This window comes from Protopterus annectens, chromosome 8.part0 (genome assembly GCF_019279795.1).
Source record: "Protopterus annectens isolate FY-2018-M chromosome 8.part0, PAN1.0, whole genome shotgun sequence".
Lineage (NCBI taxonomy): Eukaryota > Metazoa > Chordata > Ceratodontiformes > Protopteridae > Protopterus > Protopterus annectens.
Window position 1 is genome coordinate 96,768,705 of NC_056741.1, and position 27,960 is coordinate 96,796,664.

General features: G+C 38.4%; 1 protein-coding gene across 2 annotated transcripts in view; it reads right to left on the reverse strand.

Moving 5' to 3' along the window:
* The window catches only part of LOC122808668 (C-type lectin domain family 4 member E-like), a 555,751-nt gene that overhangs the window by 472,040 nt on the left and 55,751 nt on the right, over positions 1-27,960 (reverse strand). For both annotated transcript variants that reach the window (XM_044079645.1, XM_044079644.1), the window contains exon 2: positions 950-1,057. In XM_044079645.1, coding sequence (XP_043935580.1) covers positions 950-1,057 — 108 coding nt within the window. The remainder of the gene's footprint in view (positions 1-949; positions 1,058-27,960) is intronic.

The following is a 27,960-nucleotide window of genomic DNA, read 5'->3' on the forward strand; positions in this document are numbered from 1 at the left end:
ATGGAACTAAAAATATTTTATTCCAAGATCCCCAATATGGGCAAAGAAATGGCATATAAAGGCCTCACCACTGATTATCTTATCTCATATATACATGTAAGTCCATGCTTCCTTGTGATAGAAGACATCCAGCCTTCAAACAGAGTCGCTGCTGCTCCTGCTATACAGCTAACCCTACTTAGAGAAGGATAGCAAATAATGTTTTGCTTGGATTGATTTGGATAATGCAGTGGTGCAGCAGTAGCATTGTCACCTCCAGCAAGAGGTTCTGTGGTTCGATTCTTGGCTGTGGTGCCTTCTGTGTAGAGTTTGCATGTTCTCCCTGCGTTCATGTGGGTTTTCTCCAGGTACTCCGGTTTCCTCCCACATTACAAAGACGTGTGTCTGGAGTGTTTCTCCCTGGGCATCTGCTGAAAATTGGCTTCACTCCAAGTTGGACTTTCCTGGTAAACAAATGTTAAATAAATAAATGTTACTTGCTCTTCATTTCCACTGTTGTCCTAGGCTTTCACAGCCAGTGTATGTTTCCTGAAACCTGGTCAATAGTATTATATATGTAATTCCAAAACCTGTACCAGCATGCCTTTCACATATACCTGTATGTGTTTGTCTGCCTATAATATGTTAACTTAACGAAATTAAAAGAATGCAAAAAAGTGGGTGCCTACTGATATGGGAAAAGTAATCAGTTTCATTGGATCTCCTGTGAAACGATGCTTCTACCTAGTGGGACTAATCCTGTCAACGAAGGATGAAAAAAAAAAAAAAAACAATAAAAGTAAAAGTTATGATAGAACTCTGATCATTCCATATACGTCTGGCATTGTTAATGCATGGTTTTCAAGGATATCCTTACTTTCTTCAGAGAATTCCATTTCTTTTTCAGTTATATGAAACATTTACACACATTGGATTGCATTCAAAAGAACAGATACAAGAGAATACTTACTCGAAATAATTAGGATTATAATTACTGCCAGCAGAGTGATGACCGTCACACTCAAGATAATTACCGGCTTTGTGCATCCTTTGCTGATCTTCTTTTTATTGCCTTGTACTGCAAGAAGTTCGGAGAGGAAAATAAGATGTCAGTTTCCTACACCAGTCTCTATTTTATTGTACATTTACTACTAAGTTATAGTCACGTTAACGTACTCCTGCTCTCAAAGTAGGAGTGATATTATTCTTTAGAGAAATGAGCAGTTCTTTCCAGGCAGGTTCATTTGAATTCTCAACAGTGTTATACAGTTCAGAACTTAAAATGTACTGTCACAGCAGTAGATCCACTGACATGAGCAAGCTACTGAAAGTTTTCTTACTTGCACGTGATTAACATAATGGGATTAATTAATTCCAGCAATGGTGTAAAAACGACCTTACATCAAATGGCCTGCCAGTACTGAGTACCATAATTAAAAAAATGCATAAAAATGTGAAAAAAAATATTTTCTGCAGGTAGCAAGCCAGCCATGTATCCCCTGTGTGAGGTACTTCACCTCGCCAAACCCCCTAAATATATTTATACTAACTCCATGTTCACACTACAGTATGGAAAAACGGCTTACTCCAGAACATCAGAGTGGACTTTGCAAACCCCCTCAAAACAAAATCAAAGAAGAGATGCTAGACAGGGAATGTTTCATCAAAGTATAGGTGTGCCAGTTAAGACATGTCCCCATATAGTAGGGAAAAATGGAAATGCCATCTCATTTTGACAAGTAAATCTAAATATTCCACTTAAACTGACCTTCTTCTAACACTATGCTATTTACTTTTGCTTTTGGCCTTATTTAATTTTAATTTTACCAAAATCAATGTCTTAGCCATATCCATAACAACACTTTTTATGATTCAAAGTTGTCTTTTTTAATACCAGATAATCAGCATATACCGACATATTTTAGAAAAAAACCCACCTCATTCTCTATTTCCAGACTAGCATCATGTAACCTCTTTGTAGAATTTTGAATGACTGCTTTCATGATTAGAGCAAGTGATGTGGCAATCGGTATAAAACCCTGTTTTCTCCCTTGCTGACTCTTATGCTCAGACCAAATGATCCATTTGCCTATGTTCTCATCCGAACCTGTCATTTGGTTAATCAAATGACAACAGGTATCATGATGCAGCTGTAAGGTAATTATTAAATAAACAGGAGGCATTTAACACTTTGACTATGAACTGAGTAGTAAATCCGCTCACCTAAATGACATAGTCATCAAATACAGGAATGTGCTGTGCCTATGGCTGCAGAATTCATTAACAGCAGTCTAATTCATGCAGCATGAATGTGAGTACGTGTCACCGTATACACAACTTTATGACACGCTATGAATTAAGTGCCATAATATGTGGCTCGAGCAAAATTCCTAGCAGTTTTGTTCATAATACTGGGGCTGCAATAAGGCCATACGATAGTCAATAAGCAAGAGAGCAACATGCAAAAGGAAATACGTTGACAGTGAGAGTGGCGGCAGAGAAGGGCTATACTTGTGTTTGGAACTGGTACCCTTTCTTATTTGTTTTTCAAGAAGGGCAGATTGGGAAAGACCTAAGGTGAAGGCAGGTAATCTAAGGTCATGGAGATAGCATCGTTTGGCTATCATTGATAGCGTATGGCATGGGCAAGTTGGATGACATAAGATGTTTTTCTCGTGCACTACTCAGCCCTGTAGCACTGCAACACTTACAGGGACAAACAGGGTACAACTGGACATGAATTTACATATCCAAACTTATAGTGGAGGCAGTATGTATGCAGCCAAGGGCTATAGATGCACAGAACACATAATGTGCTATAAATATCCTTCTGTTTCAGTAGTGTCTACTTTTCAGGTTAATTCTACTTGGAGTGTGTTGGGAACACACATACCATGCCATACTGCTTGCCACTAAATGGCAGACACCTGTACAGGTGACATGTACCTCTTTGTGGTGAGATGTAAAGCAGCCCTTGGTAATATTGGACTTTATTGCGCAGTACTGAGATGTGGGTTGGAGGAGGGTAACATATTGACAGCTCACATGTGTATATCATTACATTTACATGTAAACATGTTTGAGAAAGACAGGAACAGAAGAGTCATCCCAGGCAAAAACTAATATTGTCTTGCAGAACCAAAGTGAGCATAGCCAGTGGATGATCCTCACCGATAAGAAAGACAGAGCCTTTAGACAGCCTATTTGGCAGTGGCCATAATCCTAGAAATAGGCAAGCATGATAGACATGCTGCACCTCAGAAAATCCAAATCCGATCGAGCTACGCGCTCGAGAGACTTGAACCTCAGCACTGAAATAAATAGGACATGCTGGAGGGACAGATTCATAACCCAGAGGCTCCCTTCACTCTGGAATAAAATCCCAGTCCAGGTTAGGCAGAGTCCCTCATTGACTCTCTTCAAGAGGAATCTTGATGAGTGGATGGGAGATCGTAGGTTTACCCTGAGTATCACTTCTGTGTCACTGTTAGACAGAGGCACAGTATACTAACCTCGAAAAAGGGCATAGCAAAATAAATTTAAAATGGGTGGCGAAAGCCAAACACATTCTGGCTAGGCTTATAAATGCCCTAGGGCAGATAGCCTAGTATGAACCTATGAACCTATAAGATCACCAACATGATTGCTCATGCATGTAACAAGGCAACCTATCTGGCAAAGGAGCAAATGGACATGAATGGTATTCACTGACTGAGACTTTGCTATGGAGAAGTTCCTGCCATCTCTGTCTGGGGAGAGCAAAACAGGTCTCTCTTTACCAGTGGAGAACTTTGTCTTAGTGCAGAAGTTCACCTTGTGCCTAAGGTGTCAGCTGGCAATATTCCAGGTGGGTATTAAGAACCTTTATAACATGAAGTATAATCTGCCTGACTTGGACCCATGTACCTAACGAGTGTAATCATTTAGTTACTAAGACATGACAGGACTCAGCAGCAGTATTAGTGTGCACATGGCATATGGCCTAGAGATTTTGCATGCCACATTGTTTTTATAGCTTTACCATCAAACAGGGCATTGGTGTATAACACAGCTGTATTAATAACCATGGAAGTGTTTGTGTATATTCAATGATGTTTTGCTGTCAGGGTCCCCCACTGTGGAGAACATCGATAAACTGTAAGAGCCCAATGATGATGGCGGCCACAGTTTGAGGAAGTTTGGAGACAAGGTGGAAGAGTTAGACATGGCTAATGTGACAAGAATATTACCTCCCCATCCTTGCAAACTGCTCATATGTCTATACAACCTACACATCACTCCCAGGATGCCACCAGACAGCAGTTCACTGATAAAACATCACAGGGTGCACCTTCTTCCTCAGTGACAGAGAGTCTTGCTTGCTAATAGCTCCCTTGTGCACAGGATGAAAATGAAGTCAAAATACTAGTGCTCAGCAATGCCATGAATACAGGCCCTCTTCCTGTCATAAGTGTCACAAGTGTCTCCATGACCATCAAAGTATGTGCCAGGCCATCATATAGGACAGGTGAATAACATTTCTGTTATAGTACAGCTGAATGGTATGGTATATGCTTTGCATGATGACCTGTGAAAGGGCCTGGTCCACTTATGTAGCATTTTTGAAAGCCAGCATATGGATTCTGCATATTGCAAATGACCCCATGAGGCTGCACTTTATGGTCATTGTCATTTTCATGGTTATTCTACTTCCATGGGGAAGCCCCACTCCATAAAATGCACACTGGGATGTTATGGACACAGGAACATGTGAAGTTCACATGCCATAATCACCCAAAGCACATTACATCTTTCTCCTCATGGGATATGTAGTGTATATTTCACACAGGTACTCTACACCTGTCTGTCAGAACGCAGCACAGAACAGCATATTCTGATCAGTCTTCATGGCTCACTCCAATCAGCTGAATACTCACTCACTAACACCATCAGTCACACACACACACACACACACACACACACACACACACACACACACACACACACCACACACACACACACACACACACACACACACATGACCTCAGTGCTTTATTACCAGATTAGCCTGTGCTTGATGCTTACTATGTCCAGTCTATACATAATATAGCATAATTGGTTGTAATATCACATGTATCACTGTTACTGTATTATTTGTCTAATCTGGCCTATAATTTTGAATCAGGAACGGTTGTTTAGACAGTGACATATGATGCACCCACCTTTGTGGTAATCCCCTGATGACTGCAAATCCATTTGTTCTTCAGCACATCTAACTTCAAGAACAAATGTCAGTATGAATCATGGAAATATTTTGTTGCTTGTTTCTGAATCGTACTGCAGTGCACTACTGGAGATATCAAAACAGCAGAAGTAGGCCTTCAAAAATTTGGAACATATTCATTAATGTTTCTGATCTCTGACCAGGTAGTTTTGACTATATTCTCCAACATGGTCTGTGGGTTTCTTAGCAATGGCATTACCCTTGCTGCCAGGGCATATCTGGATTACCAATAATATGTCACTAGGGCACTCACCCTACACAAATCTTTGATATAAGTTAGACATGTGCCAGATGTTGGAATTGTGGGTCCTGCCTAGGTGACACACTGACACATTTTATATTAGACACTGTGTAGAATAAACCAACTGGCAGGTGAAAAATTCCTTACAGTAGATATATCATTGTCTCTTTTCCACAAGGGGGCCTTTATGGCAATGTGGGCACAGACAATGGCTCCTAGTACCTCAGGGAAATGAGCTATTTCATAAAATGTCTGCATGGTATTGATTTTCTCCTCTGTGTTCAATGAGAACCAAATATGCTCCTCCACATGTTCTTGCATGGTATTGAAAAAACTGATGTAGTAGTCTCCCCGAGATGACAGGAATCATAGGAGATCATAGAATCATAGGAAATTACTAGGCTCTTGACCAGGAGGACATTTTAAGCCTAGCCATTTCATTTTAATATAATACCACGATAATGCTAGTTAATACCCAAGATTGCATTTAGTGATGACTGCCCATGTCCAGGAGAGTTGGGGCTCTATCCACGGTAATAATTTAGAGTGCCGCATCCACTCATCCAGGTTCATCTTGAACAGTGTCACAGATGTGCTCTGTATGACATGAATTGGTAGCCTGTTCCAAAGGCAAGGCAGTTGCAGGGAGATAAATCTCTTCCTCCAGCTTGTCCGATTTAAGCCACAGACCATATTTAGGTCCCTGGAATGGGTAGCCCTAGTCCTGTTTGATTTACAGATATGAAGCAAGTTTGTTAGGTTTGGGTCTTGGATTGCTCTACAGGTCAGACAAAAGTCTTCCCTAAGAAGGCTATATGATATGGAGTATAATGACAGGGATTCACCCACCAAGTCCCCGTTGGCTGCTGAAAGTTCTCTATAGCTAGTATACTCATGACAGGGCATCTGCCAACCATGTTGATAGAGGGCCTGTGGCATGATCTCACACTCTGCAAGAAGCATGTACCTTAATGATGTTTCTCACCTTTGTGCATTACAATCTGTGATTGCAAAGAAATACGCATGTGAGTTGTTGAAGGTCACATGTGATATATCCCTGTGCAGCTACATAGACAGTGGGAGAGAACTGGCAAAAACCCATTGTCCCTTATAACAGATATTGGAGACTACCAATATGTACAAATGGGATCTGTACTGAGTGTGATATCAGCAATGTCACAAGGGGTAAGAAAGACAAACAAATCTGGTGGGGAGCCCATGGTGCAAACATAGGTGCATGTGTGACAGTTCTTGGTGTCTGAATGTACATTGACCACATGGTCAAACATAATGGTTCAATGCACTGTATGGAGGATTGCAACACTTTTTCTTGCACCTTGGTACAGCCCCTTATTGTAGAGGGGGCACAGGTCTAGTGCAGGATATGACTGCCAGTGTTTAATAACCTCTCTGGCCATGACATACAGTGATTATATGTAGTGTACAGTAGCAGGGCAAACAGATCCTTCACCACAGTAGGACTCAGAAGAGTATGTGCATGGATCCCAAGGTAGAAATGAAGCTGCAACAGGATATCCGTTTTAATGTGAATGCAATCACGGTAAGCAGACATCCTATGTGGAGAGGTGTGTGAGTAGCCCCACATAGTGAAGGAAGTAGCACAGACATAGCATACCATACCCTGGCACAGATGTAGAAAAGAGAAGATCTCAATGGTGACATAGGCCATAGAAGGAACATCGCCTACACTGCTTCCTCAGTCCTCCCTGAGGCCCTTCAGGTGTGTTTGTTGCAGAACTCAATGTATCAATAACCTAAAACTGAGATGACTCACTGGAGCTGTACAGATCCAATCCCCAACCACTTAGCAATAATTGCAAACACTTCCCTAATATCTCCAGTACATGGGTTGAGGAGGCATTGGAATTGTTATGTATACATGTATGTATGCATGGACAGACACAACAGAGAACTAGTACCACCTTGGATGACTACTGAATACAGGTTCACTTAATGCGCACCTTTGCGCTGTATTAGACGTGTCTCATCTCCCTACCAAACACAGCCCACAGGTCTAAACTTACAGACATCATCAGTAATCCCACCATAATGACAAACAGCAGGTATTTTACTCCCACAGTATAATACACACATGATATACCACACCCCACACGTAGGTCACCCAAACAGTACTTCTCCACTTGTGAATGTAATTATCAGCTAGTGGAATACCTCCAAACACTAGTATATCAACATAAAGTGGGTTACAGTCTCACTCTTTGCCTATAGGCATATCCCTAAAATTTCTCTATTTTGGAGGATCATTCTATTTTTAGGCCTACCCGCGGTGGTGGTGCTGCGGTAGCATTGTTGCCTCACAGTCAGATGCTTTCCGGTTCGATTCTCAGCTAGAGAATCTTTTGCTTGGAGACATGCATGAATGGGTGTACCTTCATTGAAGGTTGTGCGTCAGGGCTGGTAACTCGACATGTAAAAATCAACTACCAATCATTAGTGGACCGGAGCTCCGCTGTGGTGACCCTTAACCGGGAAAAGCCGCAAGACGCAACAATTCTATTTTTAGGCCTGATTTAGGATGACCCTACTTTTGGAGGTATCCCGCTATTTTCAAGCTTGATTTAAAGCTGTCTAGTACACAGGAAACCACACTACATGACCAACATATTAGTGCCAACAATAATTTAAAGAAATTTGGCACACGTCCTACAACTCCATTTTTCAAAGCAAAAAGCAAATTACCTTGCGTGGTTGAATTTTGCAATACAGTTGATTAGTCTACAGATTTTACACTGTCTCTTTGATAATGTGTGTATGTTTCCACTGTATTTATTAAATGTATTTCTCACTAGTATCCCTCATTCCTATTAGAAACAGGAAGTTAGGTGCTATTTATTATTCAAATTTTGTACTAATTAAATGTCCAGATAGTTTTCTAGATGCTTCTTTTTTTCAGTGGTGTTTGCTCCTATTTTCTATGTCTGCAGGTTGAGAGGCATTCCTACAGGTAGTACTGTAGTATCTGCAGAATCTAACAGGACAGAACCATTGTAACGTCTGTTGAAATGACCATGCAATATCAGTTACCATCCCTCCACTTATCCTGGTGTGACAGTGAGCCCTACCTTGTATGCGATCCCCCAAACAGTGTTGGCATTGTTGTCACTTACACCCAACAGACTAACAAACTACTGTACCCTACTTTCATGGATATCATGAAACCCCACATAGGTAAAGCAGTATCACAACTTCACAAATGAGTAAATTATCTTTCCCTCTCTCCCTTCTGTAAGATCAATTTGATTGTAGTAATCAAGGTAATCCACTTCCAGCATGGCTCGGTTGCTATGTGGCAACTTTCAATAGTATAATGAGGCCTACTGAAGGCATGGGTGCTTTTGCTGTGTAATTTCCAAATTCTAGTGCAGATATCATGCTAATAAGCCTCATTCAAATCAATGTACATGTATCGGTGAACAGCTCTGTCACAGTAGGACAGTCCCTGTACCTATATACTGCATTGCACACCAAGATACAAAAATGCACATGTTCCTGGTATACACACATTACTTGTTTGTTGTGACATGATAAGCTTTCTCTCTTCCTGTACTGCATACCCAGTGTCTCACAATACCTGACATGCATTTTGGTTGCTACATATCTGAGCTATGTACATGGGCTCAGTTAGGGTACATGTGGGGATAGGGGAGTGTTGAACTAGGGGTAATGGGGTATTGCTGTTTGGGTAGGAGGTCATGTTGGGGATATAGGGTATGCACTCATGGGGGTGGGGTGGATCCAAGGTCATGTGGTACCATAACAGTTGTTGGGATGTAAGGTGGCTACTGATTTGGGGATGTTAGATTATGATCTGTGCTTGGTGGAGAGACTAACGCTCCTGACAGCATATCGCCCATGTATCCCTCCAACAATATGCCCCTATCATTCATACCTTTGCCAGTCACACCTCTGCCTTTTATGTACAATCATGTTAAGTTCCCATCTGTGTGCCACATAACTTTGCAGTCCTTGCAGACCACCAGCTGATAGCTTTGTCTGTTGGCCATAATTGCCTCTCTCTGCCTATGTTACAGCACTGTGCTCTCATTGGTATGTTTTGTGCATAGGCGTTGCCACTTTGCAAGTACAAATGGTATGCCTATAAACATGTCCCTTTCAGGGTGTCTTAAGGGCCTCTACCCCACACAAACTCCATGATGATGTACATCCAAAATCCCCATCCAACTGCTGTAGCCTCAACAATGCCAGACACAATCCTTGCAGTAGGCACATTGACAAAGGACATATGTCTGAACACCCTACAATAGAGATTTGAATATATGTACCTAGGCAGATGGATGAGACTGATCTGAGGAAACACAGCAGCAAGATAATGCCAGTGTAGTACAACATTATATAATGTTCACAGTGGTCACCTGGTACATAATTTATGCTGATGGCATTTTTTGGCTTCCTTCTTCTCCCTTTCTCTGTCTGCGGCCTTTTGTTTACTATTTGACTTGATGTTTATTGTTGTTTTTTTTAATTTGCAGTAAAGCTAAAATTTGCTACTGATCAAAACTAGAGTAAAAAAAAAAACATAATTCAGCCCCCAAACAAATACCCGATGTAAACTTCTTATGGCAAACAGCCAAAGCCAAAACACATTCACACTCCAAAAGGGTAACAGGAGAAACCAGAATACCCACATAATGCTCAGTAAGGTCTGGTACATTAAAGAAAATTAATTCAGCAAATACTGTTTTGCAACCAGCAGTTCATCTTTAGCAACCACACCTTCTCCAAATTATGCAAATAAAGTGCACATTGGTGCTGCAGGTAGCATTGTTGACTCACAGCAAAAGGTTCAGTTGTTCAAGTCTTGGCTGTAGTGCCAACTGTGTGAATTCTGCATCTATTCCCTGTGTTTGAGTGGGATTTCTCTTGGTGCTCTAGCATCATCCCATATTTAAAGGCATGTTATAGATGGATTGGACAGTCTGAAATGACCATAGGCATGAGTGCATGCATGTGATATGAAAGAATGACAATAGCATGTCTAGCCACATGGCATGTGAATATAGGCTCTAGATGATGGCTAGTTTGATCTGACACCAAGACCCCATATTTAAAGATGAAAAGAAGGGAGTGATAGATGGAATGCTATTGCCGCCCCCTTTTTTCAACTCACTCAATACTGGACATACCCTTACCTTCATACCAATATGCTTATACCATAATAATGCATTCCTTAGAAAGATGCATACGTTCGGCCTCCAAGAACCATTTCATCACAAAGTGCACTCCCACCAAGTCATCCTCCAACTTAACAGATTACCTAGCTACATCTTTCTACAAAACACATGGTAAGATATTAACAATGCTGCCACAAAAACTAAATAAAGAAATAAATATGTTTCTAAGTTTATATTGACAATCAATCAAGAAAAAAAATCCACCATCATAAAAAGCAAGCATCCTGAAATGATCCTTCCACAACCTAAAAAAAATAACTGAACAAACATTAGAAAGGACATTCCTAATAATGCCAGGTGATCTACAAAAAATAAGCCAGTTTCCAACAGAAACTATCGATACATAAATCCTCCATGGGGAACCAAAAGTCCGTGTCTGTGGTCAGGGTCAGATCCAGATCCAGCACATGGTGACCTAGGCAGCTTCCTAAGGCCTAATGTGACTTGGGAGGCCTAGCCTGCCAATTAAAAAAAAAAAAAAAAAACACAACCCTAATAATACACTCCTTCTCCTCCTCAACTGCTCTTCTGAAGTTAAGATTTCATTCAGGAACCAACACTGCTCAATGCACCAATAAGCCTGAACCACAAAAGTGTGGTGGTCAGGTACCAACATGACACTGCTACTATACTGAGAGAACCAACATCAGCATATTATGGTCTTATTGCCATATTTATTCTGTTGATACAGGACAGAGGAGAGTTGTTGGTATGTTGTGTGCTTAGTTGGCATTACACTGGGCACACTGAGGCACATGTCCTATCTGCAAAATACTATGCCCTGGAAAAACTAAAAAGTCATCATTGATTTTTTTAAGCATGCAAGCCTTGCTGGCTTGCCTCAGTGTGTTTTCTGCTATGTAATCAGCATACCATGGGACTGGTATCACATCTGACTTCTGTTCCCATCAATAGGAAAAGCACCTGACTTCTCCCATCAACAGGACTACGATTCAAAATCACCTAACTCCTTTCTATGCACAATTCTAAATGCTCAAAATCTGCATACAGGATGAATGTTTTACTTTACTTTTTATTTAGAATTTTGCCATATTTGTTTTCCTTTCAAGACTGAGATTCATTTATTTGTATTCTGCATTCTGCTTATACAGAATTAATGTCTGTGAATTTTTTGAAAAGGTCATGAAAGCAATGGATGAAGGCAGAGCAGTACACATCATAAACTAGGAATAAAAACCAATATCAGATCCTGGATTGCCAGCTGTCTCACAGATTTGATGCAGATAATCAAAGTAGGGGAAGTTACTTCCAAAAAGAGACCAGTCACCAGTGGAGTCCCCCAAGATTCTGTGCTTGGGCCTCTCCTATTTGGTATCGACTTTTCTAAAGTAAACGTCAATACTAGATGTCTCTGGCTAAGTTATCAGATGAGTAAATAGTTTAGGTAAATGTTTTTGAGGTGACCTTCTTCTTCAGACCTTAATAAAAACTTCTACAAACATACAGTTTAAATACAAGTGACAACCAATAGAAACACACAATCAGAATTAATGAGGCAAACCTCTTTTTCTTAGAAGAGGTTTTAAAGAGACAACACTGTTCAGGCCAGGTGAAACATAAGCTTTAAAATCAACAATCCATCTAAGCTCTATATATTCAGTTTCACTACGTAAATCTCCTTCTCTTAAGTTCTCATTAATTCTCTGTAAAACCAAGAATTTAAAGTTGTGCTGTATAACATAATCTGATACATGCTTAGCCAGTGCATTTGTAAATTTATTATTAGGTATGTCATTCAGATGTTCCATGACCCTCTCCTTCAATGTGCGATTCGTTTTGCCTATATAAAATGCACTGCATGAATTACACTTGGCTAGATAGACTATGTTCTTAGTGCAACAGTCTGCATAGAAAGAAAATTCTACTAGTTCCAAGTGTATCGGATGCACAACCATGCAGGTTGACCATATGTTACAAGAGATTTTGCAAGCCCTAAATGCATATGTTCCTTTACACTGTGAAATAAACCTTTCACTAGATCTGTTGTGTTTGTAACATAGCCGTTGCTTTAAATTCTTACTATTTTTAAAACTGAAGCTAGGAGTGGACCCTACAACTGTACTAATATGAGGATCTGTGAGAAAAATAGGCCAGTTCTTTTTGACTATCTCACAGGTCCTGTTAACATCACTGGAAAAAGTTAAACACAACCTATTCACCACCTCAGCACATTTTCCTCCATCATGTACATTTGCAGGGAGTTCTTCAGAAAAATATGGTTTGGTCGTATTGCTATCAAGAGAGCTCACTTCTTCCATAGCCTTATCAATCTCATAGGCTTTGTAGCCCCTATTCATAAGATGTACACGCAAACCATCTAATGCTGCTACAAGGTCTCCTGCATCAGTACATAGTCTCTTACAGCGCAATACTTGATTTTTAACTATATTCCTAGTTATGTGTCTGGGGTGCATGCTAGAACGATGAAGAATATTATTCTTCCTACAGCTTTTTCTATGTAACCTAGTTTAAATGCTGCCAAATATGTTTTTGTTCACATTAATGTCCGGAAATCAATCTTAGTCTGAGAGTACTGTAGAGTAAAAGAGAGATATGAGGAACTTCACAAAACTTTCTAGCTGTATCTCATTACAATGCCATGTAAAAAAGATATCATCAACAAAACGTTTATAAAAAGTGACATGTTGCTTAAACATGTCACAGCAAAAAACTATCTCTTTCTCCCATTGGGCCATCACAATGTTAGCATATGTATTCGCACATGCTGTACCCATAGCGACCCCCACTTTCTGGAGGAAGAACTTTTTCTCAAACAGAAGTATATTATTTTCCAAGATCAAATCCAGTAGGGCACAGATCATATTGACCTTGGTATTAGAAAAGTTACTTTCCTTAGTTAAGAAGTGTCTTACATTTTCAATGCCCTCATCATTGGGGATCACTGTGAATACAGAATTAACATCTAGCGTTACAAAGAATACATTGCTGATATCAGTATTGTGTCTATAACTGGCCCAGGCATACAATCGCTCCAAGAACTGTTTGATAACTCCCAGTACAGTCTCTACAGTGTTCAATACATGTCTAAGCTGTTTCTCCACATATATAGACCTAGGCTCAGTGAGCCATCCTCTGCCCGATACAATAGGTTGGAGTGGGGGATTCAAGGGATCTTTGTAAACCATGGGTAGGCCATATATGACTGGTATAGTGGGATGCTCTACAGAAAACCTGTAAAACCTCTTCTAAGAAAAAGAGGCTTGCTTCATTAATTCTGATTGTATGTTTTTAATGGTTGTCACTTGTTTTTAAACTGTATGTTTGTAGAAGTTCTTATTACGGTCTGAAGAAGAGGGTCACCTCGAAAGTGCTTACCTAAACTATTTATTTATTTTATTTTATTGGTAATAAAAGTGAGGTTTTTTTACTCTCCAGCCACCATGTCTTTTTATTTCTATTTATATTTTTGGGGTTTGTTGGTTCCACCACTTTCTTCTCATTTTATTTAAGTTATCAGATGACTGCAAGCTAGGTGCAGTCATAAAATGCCCAAATGACTTAGCCATCCTGATGGAAGATTTGTCTCAAATAAATAACTGGTGTCAAAATCGTGGTCTGAAACTAAATGCCAAAAAAATGTGCTATTAAATCTTTTGGGAAGTCATCTACCCCATGGAACTACCACATTAAAAATATGCCCCTAAGCATTGACCAAGTAGTTTTAGATTTGGGGACTTATGTGGACAGTGACCTAACTTTTGACTAACATGTGTCTTTTGTTTTAAGAAAGTATTTCTATATTGCACAGCTGGTAAACAAAGGGATTGTGTCCAAACATATGGATGACATTGTCCTCCTTTTCTCAGCCTGCATTAGGAAAATAATTGAATATAACACTCCCTTTGGCATGTATCTGTCTACAGACATGCAGGAAAATCATTGAATATAACACCTCCTTTGGCACGTATCTGTCTAGAGACATGCAGGAAAATCATTGAATATAACACCCCTTTTGGCATGTATCTGTCTAGAGACATGCAGGAAAATCTTTGAATATAACACCCCCTTTGGCATGTATCTGTCTAGAGACATGCAGGAAAATCATTGAATATAATGTCCCTTTTGGCATGTATCTGTCTAGTGTCATGCAGAAACTCTAATGCCCACAGCAATACCTTACTAACAGGATACAAGGCCGAAACAACTTTTCCTACAAGGGCCGACTAAAAGCCCCATCATTATACTCGGTATCCTACAGACTGCTAACAGGTGACCAGGGTTTCACATACAAGGTATCCTCCAACCCATTACTGGTGGATTTACTGCACATCAGCAATTTAAATGGTATCAGAAATACTCAGGCTGAGGAACTAAACCTTTTCTGCAACATAAACAGAATGATTTGGAGGGACACATATTTTATAGAGGATGGTGTTGCTGTGGAACAGACTCCCCATTCACATAAAACAAATTTCATCCTTGTCAATTTTTAAGCACAACTTAGATTTATCGATGGGGAATAGAAAATGTACCCCAGGAATGTCCCTTATACTACTACTAATAGACAGAGGCAGCCCCTAAATGCTTTATCCATGCATGGGTCCCCTCAATTTATGTATGGTATGATTCCAGGTATTCTCATAGGAATAAAATATAATTACGCATGGGATGGGTAAGATCAATTTATAACCAAGTGGGATAGGTTATTTTGAGCACAAAAAGAGAAACTGGCTAGGCTTAAAATGGCCTGAAAAGGCAGCTAGCCTAGTACATATGAACCTAAGAACCTATGGACTGGAAATGAAGTCGGTCTAGAGAGCAGTGTGGAAAAATAAGAAGAGATAGAAATATTGGAGCTATTGTAGTTCTTTAGTGGTTTATGCCACAACAATATAAAAATGTTTGTAACTAATAATTTTGGAAAGCAAACTTTGTTTTTATATAAAAAGGCAATATTTAATATTAAGCTGTATATTTGGTATTGACCTGTTACTATTAATTAGAATACACTGTATAAGCTGACCATTTATTTGTTCTCATTACAATTTACTGGGCTCACTTTCTTTCTTTCTTGCATCAATTTTTTAACCCACCCTTCAACAGCCTTTTACATTTATGGTATAATAGTGTACAAAGGCAGTGAAAAATGAAGATTTGCTGGCAATCCCAAGGTTAATTTGGTGAATAAATCATTATTTGTTTTTTTTTGATAATATGCATTTATTTTTATTTATTCATTTATTTATTTTATTTGCATTTGTTTACTATGATTTATAATAATACATAAAACAGTGTCATAAAAACAGAAACATAAAATAATACATGGAATAGAATCATAAAACAAGTATATAAATCTGTAGTAGTCATTGATGGCAACCTGTGCCCATCACTCATATTTACCTATTGAGCAAACCAGAAGATTATACAAGGAGAACAGCAGAATATAAAGGTGAAACCAGTTTCTAAACAATGCTAGTTATGTTGTAAGAATGGCCATTAGAAGGTACATTTAAAGTAATTAAAGTATAGAAATAGTTGAAATTTAGCAGAATTATTTAAAATATATTTCTGTGTACAATTTGTTTCCACAGGAGACTCTCCTGATTATTCCAATGGACTTACCCAATACCAGGATACATAAGGAGGTCACAGAGGGAAAGTAAAGAAAGAGGGATTTTGAGAGCATCTTGGCCTGTTACAAGAGCATAGGCATGAGGCCATTAGGTGGATTATCTGGGATAATTCCACCCACTCCCATTCTACTACCTACATTTTAATAGCACCTATTAGCTTTCATCTGGCATTCTCCCATCCCCCTTCCAGTACCTTTACCTCACCACTCTATCTTCTGGTGTTGCATCACCAGGTAAAACAGTTCCTTAACTGACTATCTGAATCACATATAATGATATACTCCTCTTTACTACCCCTCTTGTTCACACCATACCGCCTTACCTTGTATGAAAACCAGTTTCTCACGGGATTTCAGCTCCCAAAAGGCCATACTATCACCCCAGTTGTAAATCCTTCCACCTTCATCCATACTTACAGTACCAGATCCTATCCAACATCTTGTTCAGTCTATCAACATCTCAACCCCAGGCACATTAGCTCTAAATCCAAACACTGCCACAAACTAATAAACAAATTCCTGAAGTTCATCACCAAGTATAGACTCAACCTAATACTTGGTGGTGATATTCACCCCAGCCCTAGCCCACTCACATCAGATACACATACCCCCTCTACTTGCAATCTAAGCTACAAACCTACAATTAATAGGCCAACTAACTCTCTCCTAGTTTGTAATCTCAATATTAGAAGCATTAATAACAAGCTACATGAATTGCATGCACTTCTGGATGTCCACTCCCCTGAGATTCTCTGTTTATCTGAAACCTGGTTAAAACCTAACACTAAAGACAATGAAGTGTTACCACCTGGATACAACATACACAGGCTGGATCGTGCTTTGAGGAAGGGGAGTGGGGTAGCTGTACTCTATAAATCTGAGTTGAATGTCACCATAGATGTAATACAACCTCCTCAGATTAATAACTCAGAGATTCTTGCCACCAAATTGCAACTTAATAAAAATAAATGCATTAATACCATCTGTATGTACATTCCCCCAGGTAACAATATATCTACGTTTGAAGATATCCTGCACTGGCTATCATGTCACTACCCCCAAGAAACCCTTCTACTTGGAGACTTAAACATAGACTGGGGCACCTCTTCCTCAGAATCCCCAACCACCCATATTAACCTGCATGCTTTTACACAAATCATATCCACCACTACCAGGATAGGTAAACCCAACCAAAAAGAAAGTATACTCCACTGGGTACTCATAAACAGTCACCCCCAACTGTACACCTCTGGTACCCTTCTTAATGGCCTAAGCGATCACCTTCTCACATATGTAATTAAGCACAAAACCATTAATTCCCAACAACCCTTACTCAAAAAGGTTAGAAACAATAAAAACTTTGACCCTGCCAAATTCCAACAAGAACTAAACTCATGTAATTGGTCTATTCTAAAACACCTCCCCTTAGATGAAGCAGTAGCATACTTTAACAACAAATTCCTTGAGATCCTTGATTTGCATGCACCTGTTCGTTCAAAGAGAACCAAGGCAAAAACTGCACCATGGCTTTCTATAGAGTTTAAACTCAAAATTACCCTTAGAAACAAAGCATGAGCTTTATGGCGTTCTTCTAAAACCCTCAAGATCACATTAAATACAGGCAATCCAGGAACGAAACCAAAAAATCAATTTTACATGATAAAAAACAATACATTACTGTAATTTACAGACAGTAAATCAAAATAACCCTCAGAAGTTTTGGGCAGGTTTAAATAATCTACTACATCCTGGACAAACTTCAACGCCAATCCCTGCTACTACTATTGATAAAACTCCTGAAGATGTTTCTGATAGTTTTAACCAATTCTTTACTGAGACAATTCAAGCCCTAGCTAGCCAACTACCTCCTAGCTCCCCTGGTCCTGAAAGTAGCACCCCTAGAAACCTACTTGCGTTCAGCTTCCAACCAGTCGCCACTTCACTTATACGTACCTTGATCAAAAAATTAAAACCCACTACACTTTCTGCTGATCACCTCCCTGCCGAGTACCTACAAAAATCAGCTGATGCTATTGCTTACCCCGTCTCAATACTAATCAATTGAACCATAGTAGAAGCTAAAATTCCCACCATCTGGAAAATATCCTATGTAATCCCACTTCACAAAGGAGGCAGCTCTACTGAATTCTCCAATTATAGTCCAATAGCTATACTCTCTCCACTTGCAAAGATTATGGAAATATGTATTCATAGACAACTCATGCACCACCTAATCCAAAATCGCCTTATGGCAGACACTCAGCATGGCTTCTGTCCTCATCACAGCACTACTTCAGCCCTCCTAGCTTTTACTAACACCATAAACCATAATCGCAACAATAATTATATATCCTCAGCCCTCTTTTTGGATCTTTCCAAGGCATTCAATATGGTTGATCACCAACTTTTAATCCACACCCTGCAAGCATTTTGTCTAGATACTGGAGCCCTCCAATGGTTTCAATCATACCTAAATGGTCGACAGCAGGCTATCCTCTGGCAGAACAAACTCTCTAACCTTCTACCTAACACCCTCAGAGTACCACAAGGCTCTATACTAGGGCCCTTGCTGTTCTCCATCTTCATTAACGACCTTTATACTGTCATCCCAAAAGTCAGCTGTATCCAATATGCTGATGACTCTACTCTGATTTGCTCAGCCACATCTCCAGTAGAGTTATGGTCAGCTACCCAGACCACCTTTAATACAATAGAAAACTGGCTTTCTGAACATCGTCTGATACTAAATCCCAAAAAAACTAAAATGCTGTTATTTTTCCAACACGTAGATCTACTGCTTTCACCTTTACCATAAAATCAAATGATGGCACAATAATCTCCACTGACCCATCTACAAAACTATTAGGTGTCATCATAGACAATAATCTAAAATTTGACCTACATGTTAACCAAACTATCAAAACCATCAATATAAAACTAGGGTCACTTTACAGAATAAAAGCCTTCCTAACTCCTTCAGCTAAAATTGCCATAGCTCACTCTCACCTTCTTTCAACCCTTCTGTATGCATCCCCTCTACTCTCGAATTTAAATAAGACTGTCCTTAACAAACTCACAATTTGCTATAACCACATTGCCAGGTTTGCCACTGGGCTGCCTTTTAGGACACATCATTGTGTCAATCTAAATCAGCTTGGTTGGCTTGAACTACCTAGCCTAATCCAGTATAACCAACTGATTATGGCCTATAAAATCCTCTATAATCCGGACAATACTCCTGCACTTAAAAATATTATCACCCCCTATAACAATCCTAGACCGCTTCGATCCTCTAACAAACTAATAATTCAGACTAGCAAAATTAATAACACAGCCGGTGATTCTCTCTTTGCAAACTCTGTAAGTAGATCCTGGAACTCTCTTCCAGCTGATATTACCTTACTTTCCACCTTAGGTCAATTTAAAACTAGACTCAAACAACATTTGTCACTTAACTGGCTATGTCAATGTATCAAGCCTGGCTAACTCTCTCTAGAATGTGTAAAAACCTGTTAACCAGTTTACTGTGTAATTTAATTTAATCCTGACTTGTGCTCAGGATTAACTGTAACCTGTGGAACTTGTTTAACTTGCTTACTTATGTAATCTCTGTAAATAGTCTGTTTGTAATATGTAATGCTGGTATTATGTAATGCTGTATCTGCTTACCCTTGGAGCTTTTCTCCACGGGCCTCCACTGAAAATGGACATGCATCCAGTCAGACTATTCCGGTCAACAAATGTAAAATAAAATAAATAAATAAATAAATAAATGTAAAATGGTGCCATTGAGCATTAAGATTAGAAGGAGAGAATTCCATATTCTGAAGCTATGGTTGCCATATAGGGCCTTTTGAATTGTTTACTAGAGTATACTTAGTAAGGATTTCTACATGGATCCAAGATGTCTGTTGGTATAAATGGTGAAAAGATGTCTTTTAGACTGGGACGTTTATTTGCTTTATTGACTAGACTGTGTGCCATACGTCGTTGAGTACAGCTGAGTTGTTGAGGTACTTCTAGCTATATGTATTTTTTAGGGACACTATGCAATCGTTAGACTTGTCACAAAAACTGTATGTAAATGTTATGATTTTATTGTAGCATTACTGTAATTTAGCAGACATATTGGAGTGCAGATTGGTGAGAACTGATCATGTGTAAAGTAGTGTTATGACTAAGCAGACAGAAGCTGTAGTTTTCTGCTGTCTTCAGTGAGAAATTTATATAGGTATGAGGTCAGTGTCTTTTTTACTAATTCTTGTATGCATAAATCATATTTAAGTTATCACCAATCGTGACCCCAAGTAGTTTGGTATGAGCAGCATTTTGAATTTGAGGATTGTTTAGGGAATCTATTATTTGGTCTGGCTTAGTATCATTTTACAGTTTGGGAGTAAAAGAAGAAGAATATGAGTAAACCAGAGCAAAGGCAGGAAACAGACCACAGCAGATAAAACCATACATGAATTTATTCCAGAAGAAAAAGAGTGTGAGTGCTTTTGCAGTCAAAGCTTCATCAGACATAGAAACGTTACATTTCCTGCTATTTAAATTAATTTCAACTAATCATAGACAGACAACAATTAATACACAATTACCCAATAAAACTTTTGTTTGTGTCTTTCGGCTTTTCCCGGTTAGGGGTTGCCACAGCGGAACTCCAGTCCGCTAAAGATTGGTAGTTGATTTACGTGCCAAGTTGCCAGCTCTGACGCACAACCTTCAACGAAGGTATTCCCATTCATGTATGTCTCCATGCAGACGACTCTCTAGCTGAGAATCGAACCGGACAGCGTCTTACTGTGAGGCGACAACACTACCGCAGCACCACCACCGCGGCTATATATATATATATATATATATATATATATATATATATATATATATATATATATATATATATATATATATATATATATATATATACACACATATATATACATATACGTATATATATATATATATATATATATATATATATATATATATATATATATATATATATATCTATATATATATATATATATATATATATATATATATATACACATATATATACATATATATATATATATATATATAATCTATATATATATATATATATATATATATATATACATATATATATATATATATATATACACATATATATATATATATATATATATATATATATATATATATATATATATATATATATATATATATATATATATATATATATAAAAATACATCTATATATATATATATATATATATATATATATCTATATATATATATATATATATATATTGTTGAACTATAAGAAGAAAAAAATATAGAGGGATTTGAATGACTTCATTAACGTCCGTGTGTCTGAGTGGCCAAAAGTGGAGAGACCTCACAATTCAACATCGGATGTTAATAGTAGTGTTCAACAAACCAGCAATACTGCCATGAATGATAATATAGCAAGATCTACCTTAAACATCACAGGCAATGACACTGTGAATATCACAGGAGATCAGGAAGTGCAGCTTATTCACTGGAACACTCAGATAGTGTCAGTGGACAGCGGTGAAGCTATTAAACAGTGTCTCTCAGCAGGAGCACGCAGGAAAGAAGTCAACCAAGCTACTTGAAGCAGTGACAACACCAATGTATATTTTTGCACAACACTGGGGAATGTTCAGTTGAGTCCCCTATCCCATTCGTACTACACATTTTCATGAGTATCCGCAGGGCAAGGGTAGGTTCAAACACAAAGCATCGACAGAGGAAAGCAGTCCCAATACCATCAAGAAAATGTGGCAAGTCAAGAACAATCACTAATTCGTAATATTTCCAGATGTACCCTGACCAAGATGAAATCAGCATTCTTAGCAAAGGTATGACGTTCATACCAGCTGCTTGAATCAGTATAACTGATAATATCATTGAGCTTAAAACTTTTACCAGGAAACTGATGCTTAAATTACATCATAATGACTCTAGCACTGATGTCAGCAATGAGAAAATTTTTAGCAAAATGAGTAGTTGTATACCTATTGTTAATGGCGTAGTTGAAACATTTGAAAGGGCATGCATTAAGGACATTTATAAGCTATATGATAATAGAACTAGCACTAGATGTTTTACCAACCTTAGGAAAAGAAGAAAGGGAAACCCTAGCTACACTTTGTCATGATCATGATATATGTACCATACCTGTGGATAAAGGGGGATCCACTTGTAGTGATGGATTATGTGTTTTACAGACATGCTCTGTTATCTATGCTGAATGATGTTACTAGTTATGAAATGGTATATCCTGATAATGTTAATATCTTTAGTACTAAAATTCATAATGCTTTATTTGAATGTTTGCAATGCCGCTTGATTGATATTGATTTATACAAATACTTAATTGTTAAAGAACCTACAGTACAGGTAATCCAATTATTACCAAAAATCCACAAACATCCTTTCTGTCCACCCATGAAGCCGATAGCAGCAGAGCAAGGGTGAAGCACAGAACTCTTATCCAGCTATGCTTGAACACCATTTGAAGCCTATCTTAGCTAAGAATAATCACATCTTGAGAGATAATAAACAGTTTCTAGGAGATTTATTTAATCACTTAGAGGAGAGAGCACCAACAGCCAACTGTTTAATGGTTACATTGGATGTTCAGTCTCTATTTACTGTCATTCCTAATGACTTGGGCATAGAATTTTTGAAACAGTACTTGGTGGAAGATGGCATGTATGATGGTAAGGTTATAGATTTTTTATGTCTCCTAATGGTGATTATATTGGAAAATAACTTGTTCATGTTTGAGCAGTCTATATTTAGACAATTGGATGGCGTAGCTATGAGCACATCATGTGTCATTAGCTATGCCAACCTTGTCATGGCAATATGGGAACGCCATAATGTTTTAAGGGGGGAATCTGTGCAATCATGTGATTTTTTTTTATCGGAGATTCGTGGATGACCTCTTCCTATTATGGGAGAGAAGAATCCGTACATTTGGTTCTTTTTTAGAGGACATCAGTAATAGTACTAGTTTTTTTGAAATTCACTGCTAAGAGTTCGCTCATATCTATTGTGTTTCTTCATGTTAACATCAAAAGGAGAGACACAGGGGAGTTCAGTGTGGAAGTCTTCAGGAAAGAATGTCATAGGAACAGTTATGTACGCAAACGCAGTATGCATCCACAACATGTGTTTAGAAATGTTGTAAAAGGTCAAGTTTAAGAACCGCGAGGCTGACAGCAGATGATGAGGATACTTTTTCTGAAGAAATACATAATTTAGAGGGGAATTTTATTGAAAGAGGTTATAATGAGTGAGGTACAATCTATTACATCCTTGGTAGCTTTGCAAAGAATAGGGAAGGTAAACCCTTTTTCCCAAATCTACCAATTTGAATGAAGAGAGATGGCCCAGGAATAAGGTTATGAGAATTCCTGCAACATACTCTAGTAATATTAGACTCCTGCAAGGGGTGTATGATAAGAATTGGAACATTCTTTGTGTAGATGATCGTGTTATAAATTTAGTGGGAGATACACCCAGGTATGCTTTTAAAAATCAGAAATCACTTATGAGATTAATATGTGGCCCTAGATATAGTGAGTCAATTTCCGCACCTGTTACTGCCCACAGCCAAGGCACCTTCTCATGCAGAAGTTGTAATTTTTGTGACCTACTTGATAGTAAGGGAACCTTCCTACATCCACATGCTGGAAAAAACTAGTTGTTGGCTTAGTAGCTGATTGTAACACCACAAATATAGTATATTTAGCCTATTGTACTGTATGTCAATCAGTTTATATAGGCATGACTACACGCAGACTACATGACCTGATCAGAAAACTATGTGTATGATATTCACAGGAAAAGCAACACTAATGCACTAGCGAGACACATTATGGAAACAAGTGCTTTACATACATTTAAATTCATGGTTGTAGAAAGAGTATGGATAGGGAATAGAAGAGGTGCAGTCAGAAATAGAGTTGAAACTAAGGAACTAAAGTGGATAATCAGGATGAGAGCTACCACGGGCAAGGGCTTAAATGATAAGCTCTCTATCAAAACTGTGTTAATTAACAGACCCTTTAAGAGATAAAGTTTTATGCATTTTATATATATATATATATATATATATATATATATATATATATATATATATATATATATATATATATATATATGGGTCTACTTTAAAACACAGACACGCAAAACACCAACGACAAGATCTCCGAGACCAGAAGATCGACAACTGAGATGGCCGACAGTTTAAAAGCCTGATGTTGAAAACACCAACATGTTAAGGTAAGTGTGTGATAGTGGCAGAGATTAGGGTTAGGGGTGGGTTAAGTGAGTTAGGGTTAGGGTGCGGGTAAGGTAAGTGTGCGATAGTGACAGACTTTAGGGTTGGGGTGGGTTAAGTGAGTTAGGGATAGGGTTTGGGTTGGGTGAGTCTGCAATAGTGACAGACCTTAGGGTTAGGGTTTGTGTTAAGGTTAGTGCATAGGTAGTTGGGCATGTAAGGTTTAGTGTAGGTTTGTAAGTTTTGTTGTGCTTGTGTTGTGTGTGTGTTTCTCGGAAAAGGTATTTGTTTTGTTTTGTTGATTGTCGGGATTGTGGTTTGTCGGGCATGTGAAGTTTTGTGCTTTTAAACTGTCAGTGATCTCAGCTGTCGATCTTCCGGTCTTGGTGTTCTTGTCATCTGTGTTTTGCGTGTCGGTGTTTTAAAGTAGACCCATATATGTATATACATATATATATATATATATATATATATATATATATATATATATATATATATATATATATGTATATATGGATCTACCTGACTACATCGACATTTCATAACACCGACAGCGACTTCACCGACACCACATAATCGACAGTTCACAAACACGACACCACATACACTCGACACATCATAACAACAAACAAAACAAATCCCCTGTCCAAAACCCACACACACAACACAAGCACACCAAAATCCTTACAAACCAACACTAACCCTTACATACACAACTATCTACAACCCTAACCGAAACCCTAACCCTAAGGTCCGTCACTATCGCACACTCACCTAACCCACGCCCTAACTCTAACTCGCTTAACCCGCCCCTAACCCAAAAAATATCACTACTGCCCCCTTACCTAACCCGCGCCCTAACCCTAACTCACTTATCCCACCCCTATCCTTACAGACCGTCAACATCGCACACTTACCTTACTCACACCCTTACCTAACCCGCGCCCTAACCCTAACTCACTTATCCCACCCCTATCCCTACAGACCGTCAACATCGCACACTTACCTTACTCGCACCCTAACGGCCGTCACTACCGCATACTTACACATCCTTTCCCCATCTCAGTGTTCTCAGCGTCGGTGTTTTCCTCCGTCGGTCTTCTGACGTGTCGATCTTCTGAGTCGCTGTTGCTGTTGTGAACAGTCGATGTAGTCAGGTAGATCCATATATATATATATATATATATATATATATATATATATATATGTTATAGAAAAAAGATATATATATATTTTTATGTGTTTTAGATATGCCTTTTAGTTAGCATATTTTTTGTAATATATAATTATGCACTTTCAGATAAATTAACTAGAATTTGATATACTGTTTTATTGGGTAATTGTGTATTAATTGTTGTCTGTCTATGATTGGTTGGAATGGATTTAAATAGCAGGACATGTAAAGTTTCTATGTCTGATGACGCAGCTTTGACTGCGAAAGCACTTACAGTCTTTTACTTCTGGAATAAATTTGTGTATGATTTTATTGTGTTCTTAGGAGACCAGTTTACCTGTCTCACACTATTTTTTTTTGTACTGAAGAATAATTTGAACTTTTTGGGATTTAGTAGGATTTAGGAGTTTTTTTGCCAGGACTCAACTGAGGAAAGTGATTCTTGAGTTTTTTGTTTACAAGTTAAGATTTTCCGTTGTATAGCTGAACATTGAGTTGTCTACATACTGTACCACTATGGCAGAATTCAAGGCTGCCTGTTGGTCATTTATGAAGATGTTGAAAAGTAAAGGCCCTAAGTTTGAACCTTGAGGTTCCCTTACTATAACTGAGAACTGTACCACTTCTTCATGTTTCTTTTGACATAATGTGGTGCTTAGTAATCTCATGCCACAAATATTCCTCCTGAAATATATTTACTCATTTTATTTTATTTCTGTTTGATTACCAGGTAAGTAGTCTGTTTCATGACCCTTTTCACCAATAATATAGTATGAACGTCATACATCAAAGAACAAAAGTTAAACAGTGCAAGTGCAAGATAACTGGTACGCACACTCGAACAGAGAAAAAATAAACATAAAAAGAGAAACAAGCAAAAGTATCTGATGATAATTTCTGCTGTGCCACTGCAAAGAATAGTCTCAGTTCTGTCTTGGAGTGTCTCTCTTTGTTTCAGAGTGCAATTGCATTTTTCACAGTCCTTTGCACTTTACACACAACAGGAAAATTGAAAATGTTGTTCCACTCAGGCATCTCAGAGATAATGAAACTAACTTCCAAATAAATTCTCTTTCCTGCCTGCTTGTCTTTATTTCTTCTAAAAAGACTGATATTACACTCATCACAGGTTAGAACAGTCCCAATGAACAACAGCTTCATCAAGCTCACCCAGCAAAATATGTTGTTTTAATCATTGCTGCATAGTGTTGGATGACTAATTAGCATTGTCCTGGGTGTTTCCTGGGTATTAATGTATGCATTTCATTTCCTAATGTCTATTTAGCATTGTACAGGGTGTTTCCTGGGTATTAATGTATGCGTTTAATTTCCTAATGTCTATTTAGCATTGTCCTGGGTGTTTCCTGTGTATTAGTGTATGCATTACATTTCTTCATGACTAATTATCATTGTCTTGGATGTTTCCCATGTCTTAGTGTATGAATTACATTTCCTGATGACTAATTAGCATTGTCCTGGATGTTTCCTGCGTGTTAATGTACCCATTATGCACACTGGTAGGATGAAATATTGATGGCATGATTGCTATCTGCGACTGTATGTGTATTGCTTTTCTGTCAACATTTTGATGTACTCAGATATGATGACACTATTTGTTTACTGATACTTGTGTCTGTAATGCTCCTGTCTCCATGTTATTGGTCTTTATAAATTAAAAGAAGCTGTTTTCCTAGGGTCTTGTATAAACAGTTTCTGCCAAAAGGACTTCTTGTTTAACAGAGAAATAAGAAAGCAGATTCTCCTAAGAAATGTTAACACTGAACTTAACGAGGATCGCACTTCAGACTTAAACTTGTTAGGATTCAACTTGACAAAATCAAAAATAAGTATATTTTTGCAAGATGGGAACCTCCACTGCATCCCCACCCCCTCTGACTTATACATACCTACTTTTGGAGCATTTCTCCCCGGGCCTCCGCTGAAAATGGGCTCATAGCCAGTCAGAATTTCCCGGTAAACAAATGTCATATAAATAAATACTGCATTGTTGTACAAATAGGAACACGTGAGGAATCTCCAAAATTAAAGGAATCACTGCTGGTACATACTTAGAGACTGCAGCAGCAGCAGTGATTTTCTATAGTAAACAGCAATTGATTTAACACTGGAGAGGTGATCTTAGTAAGTAGGGG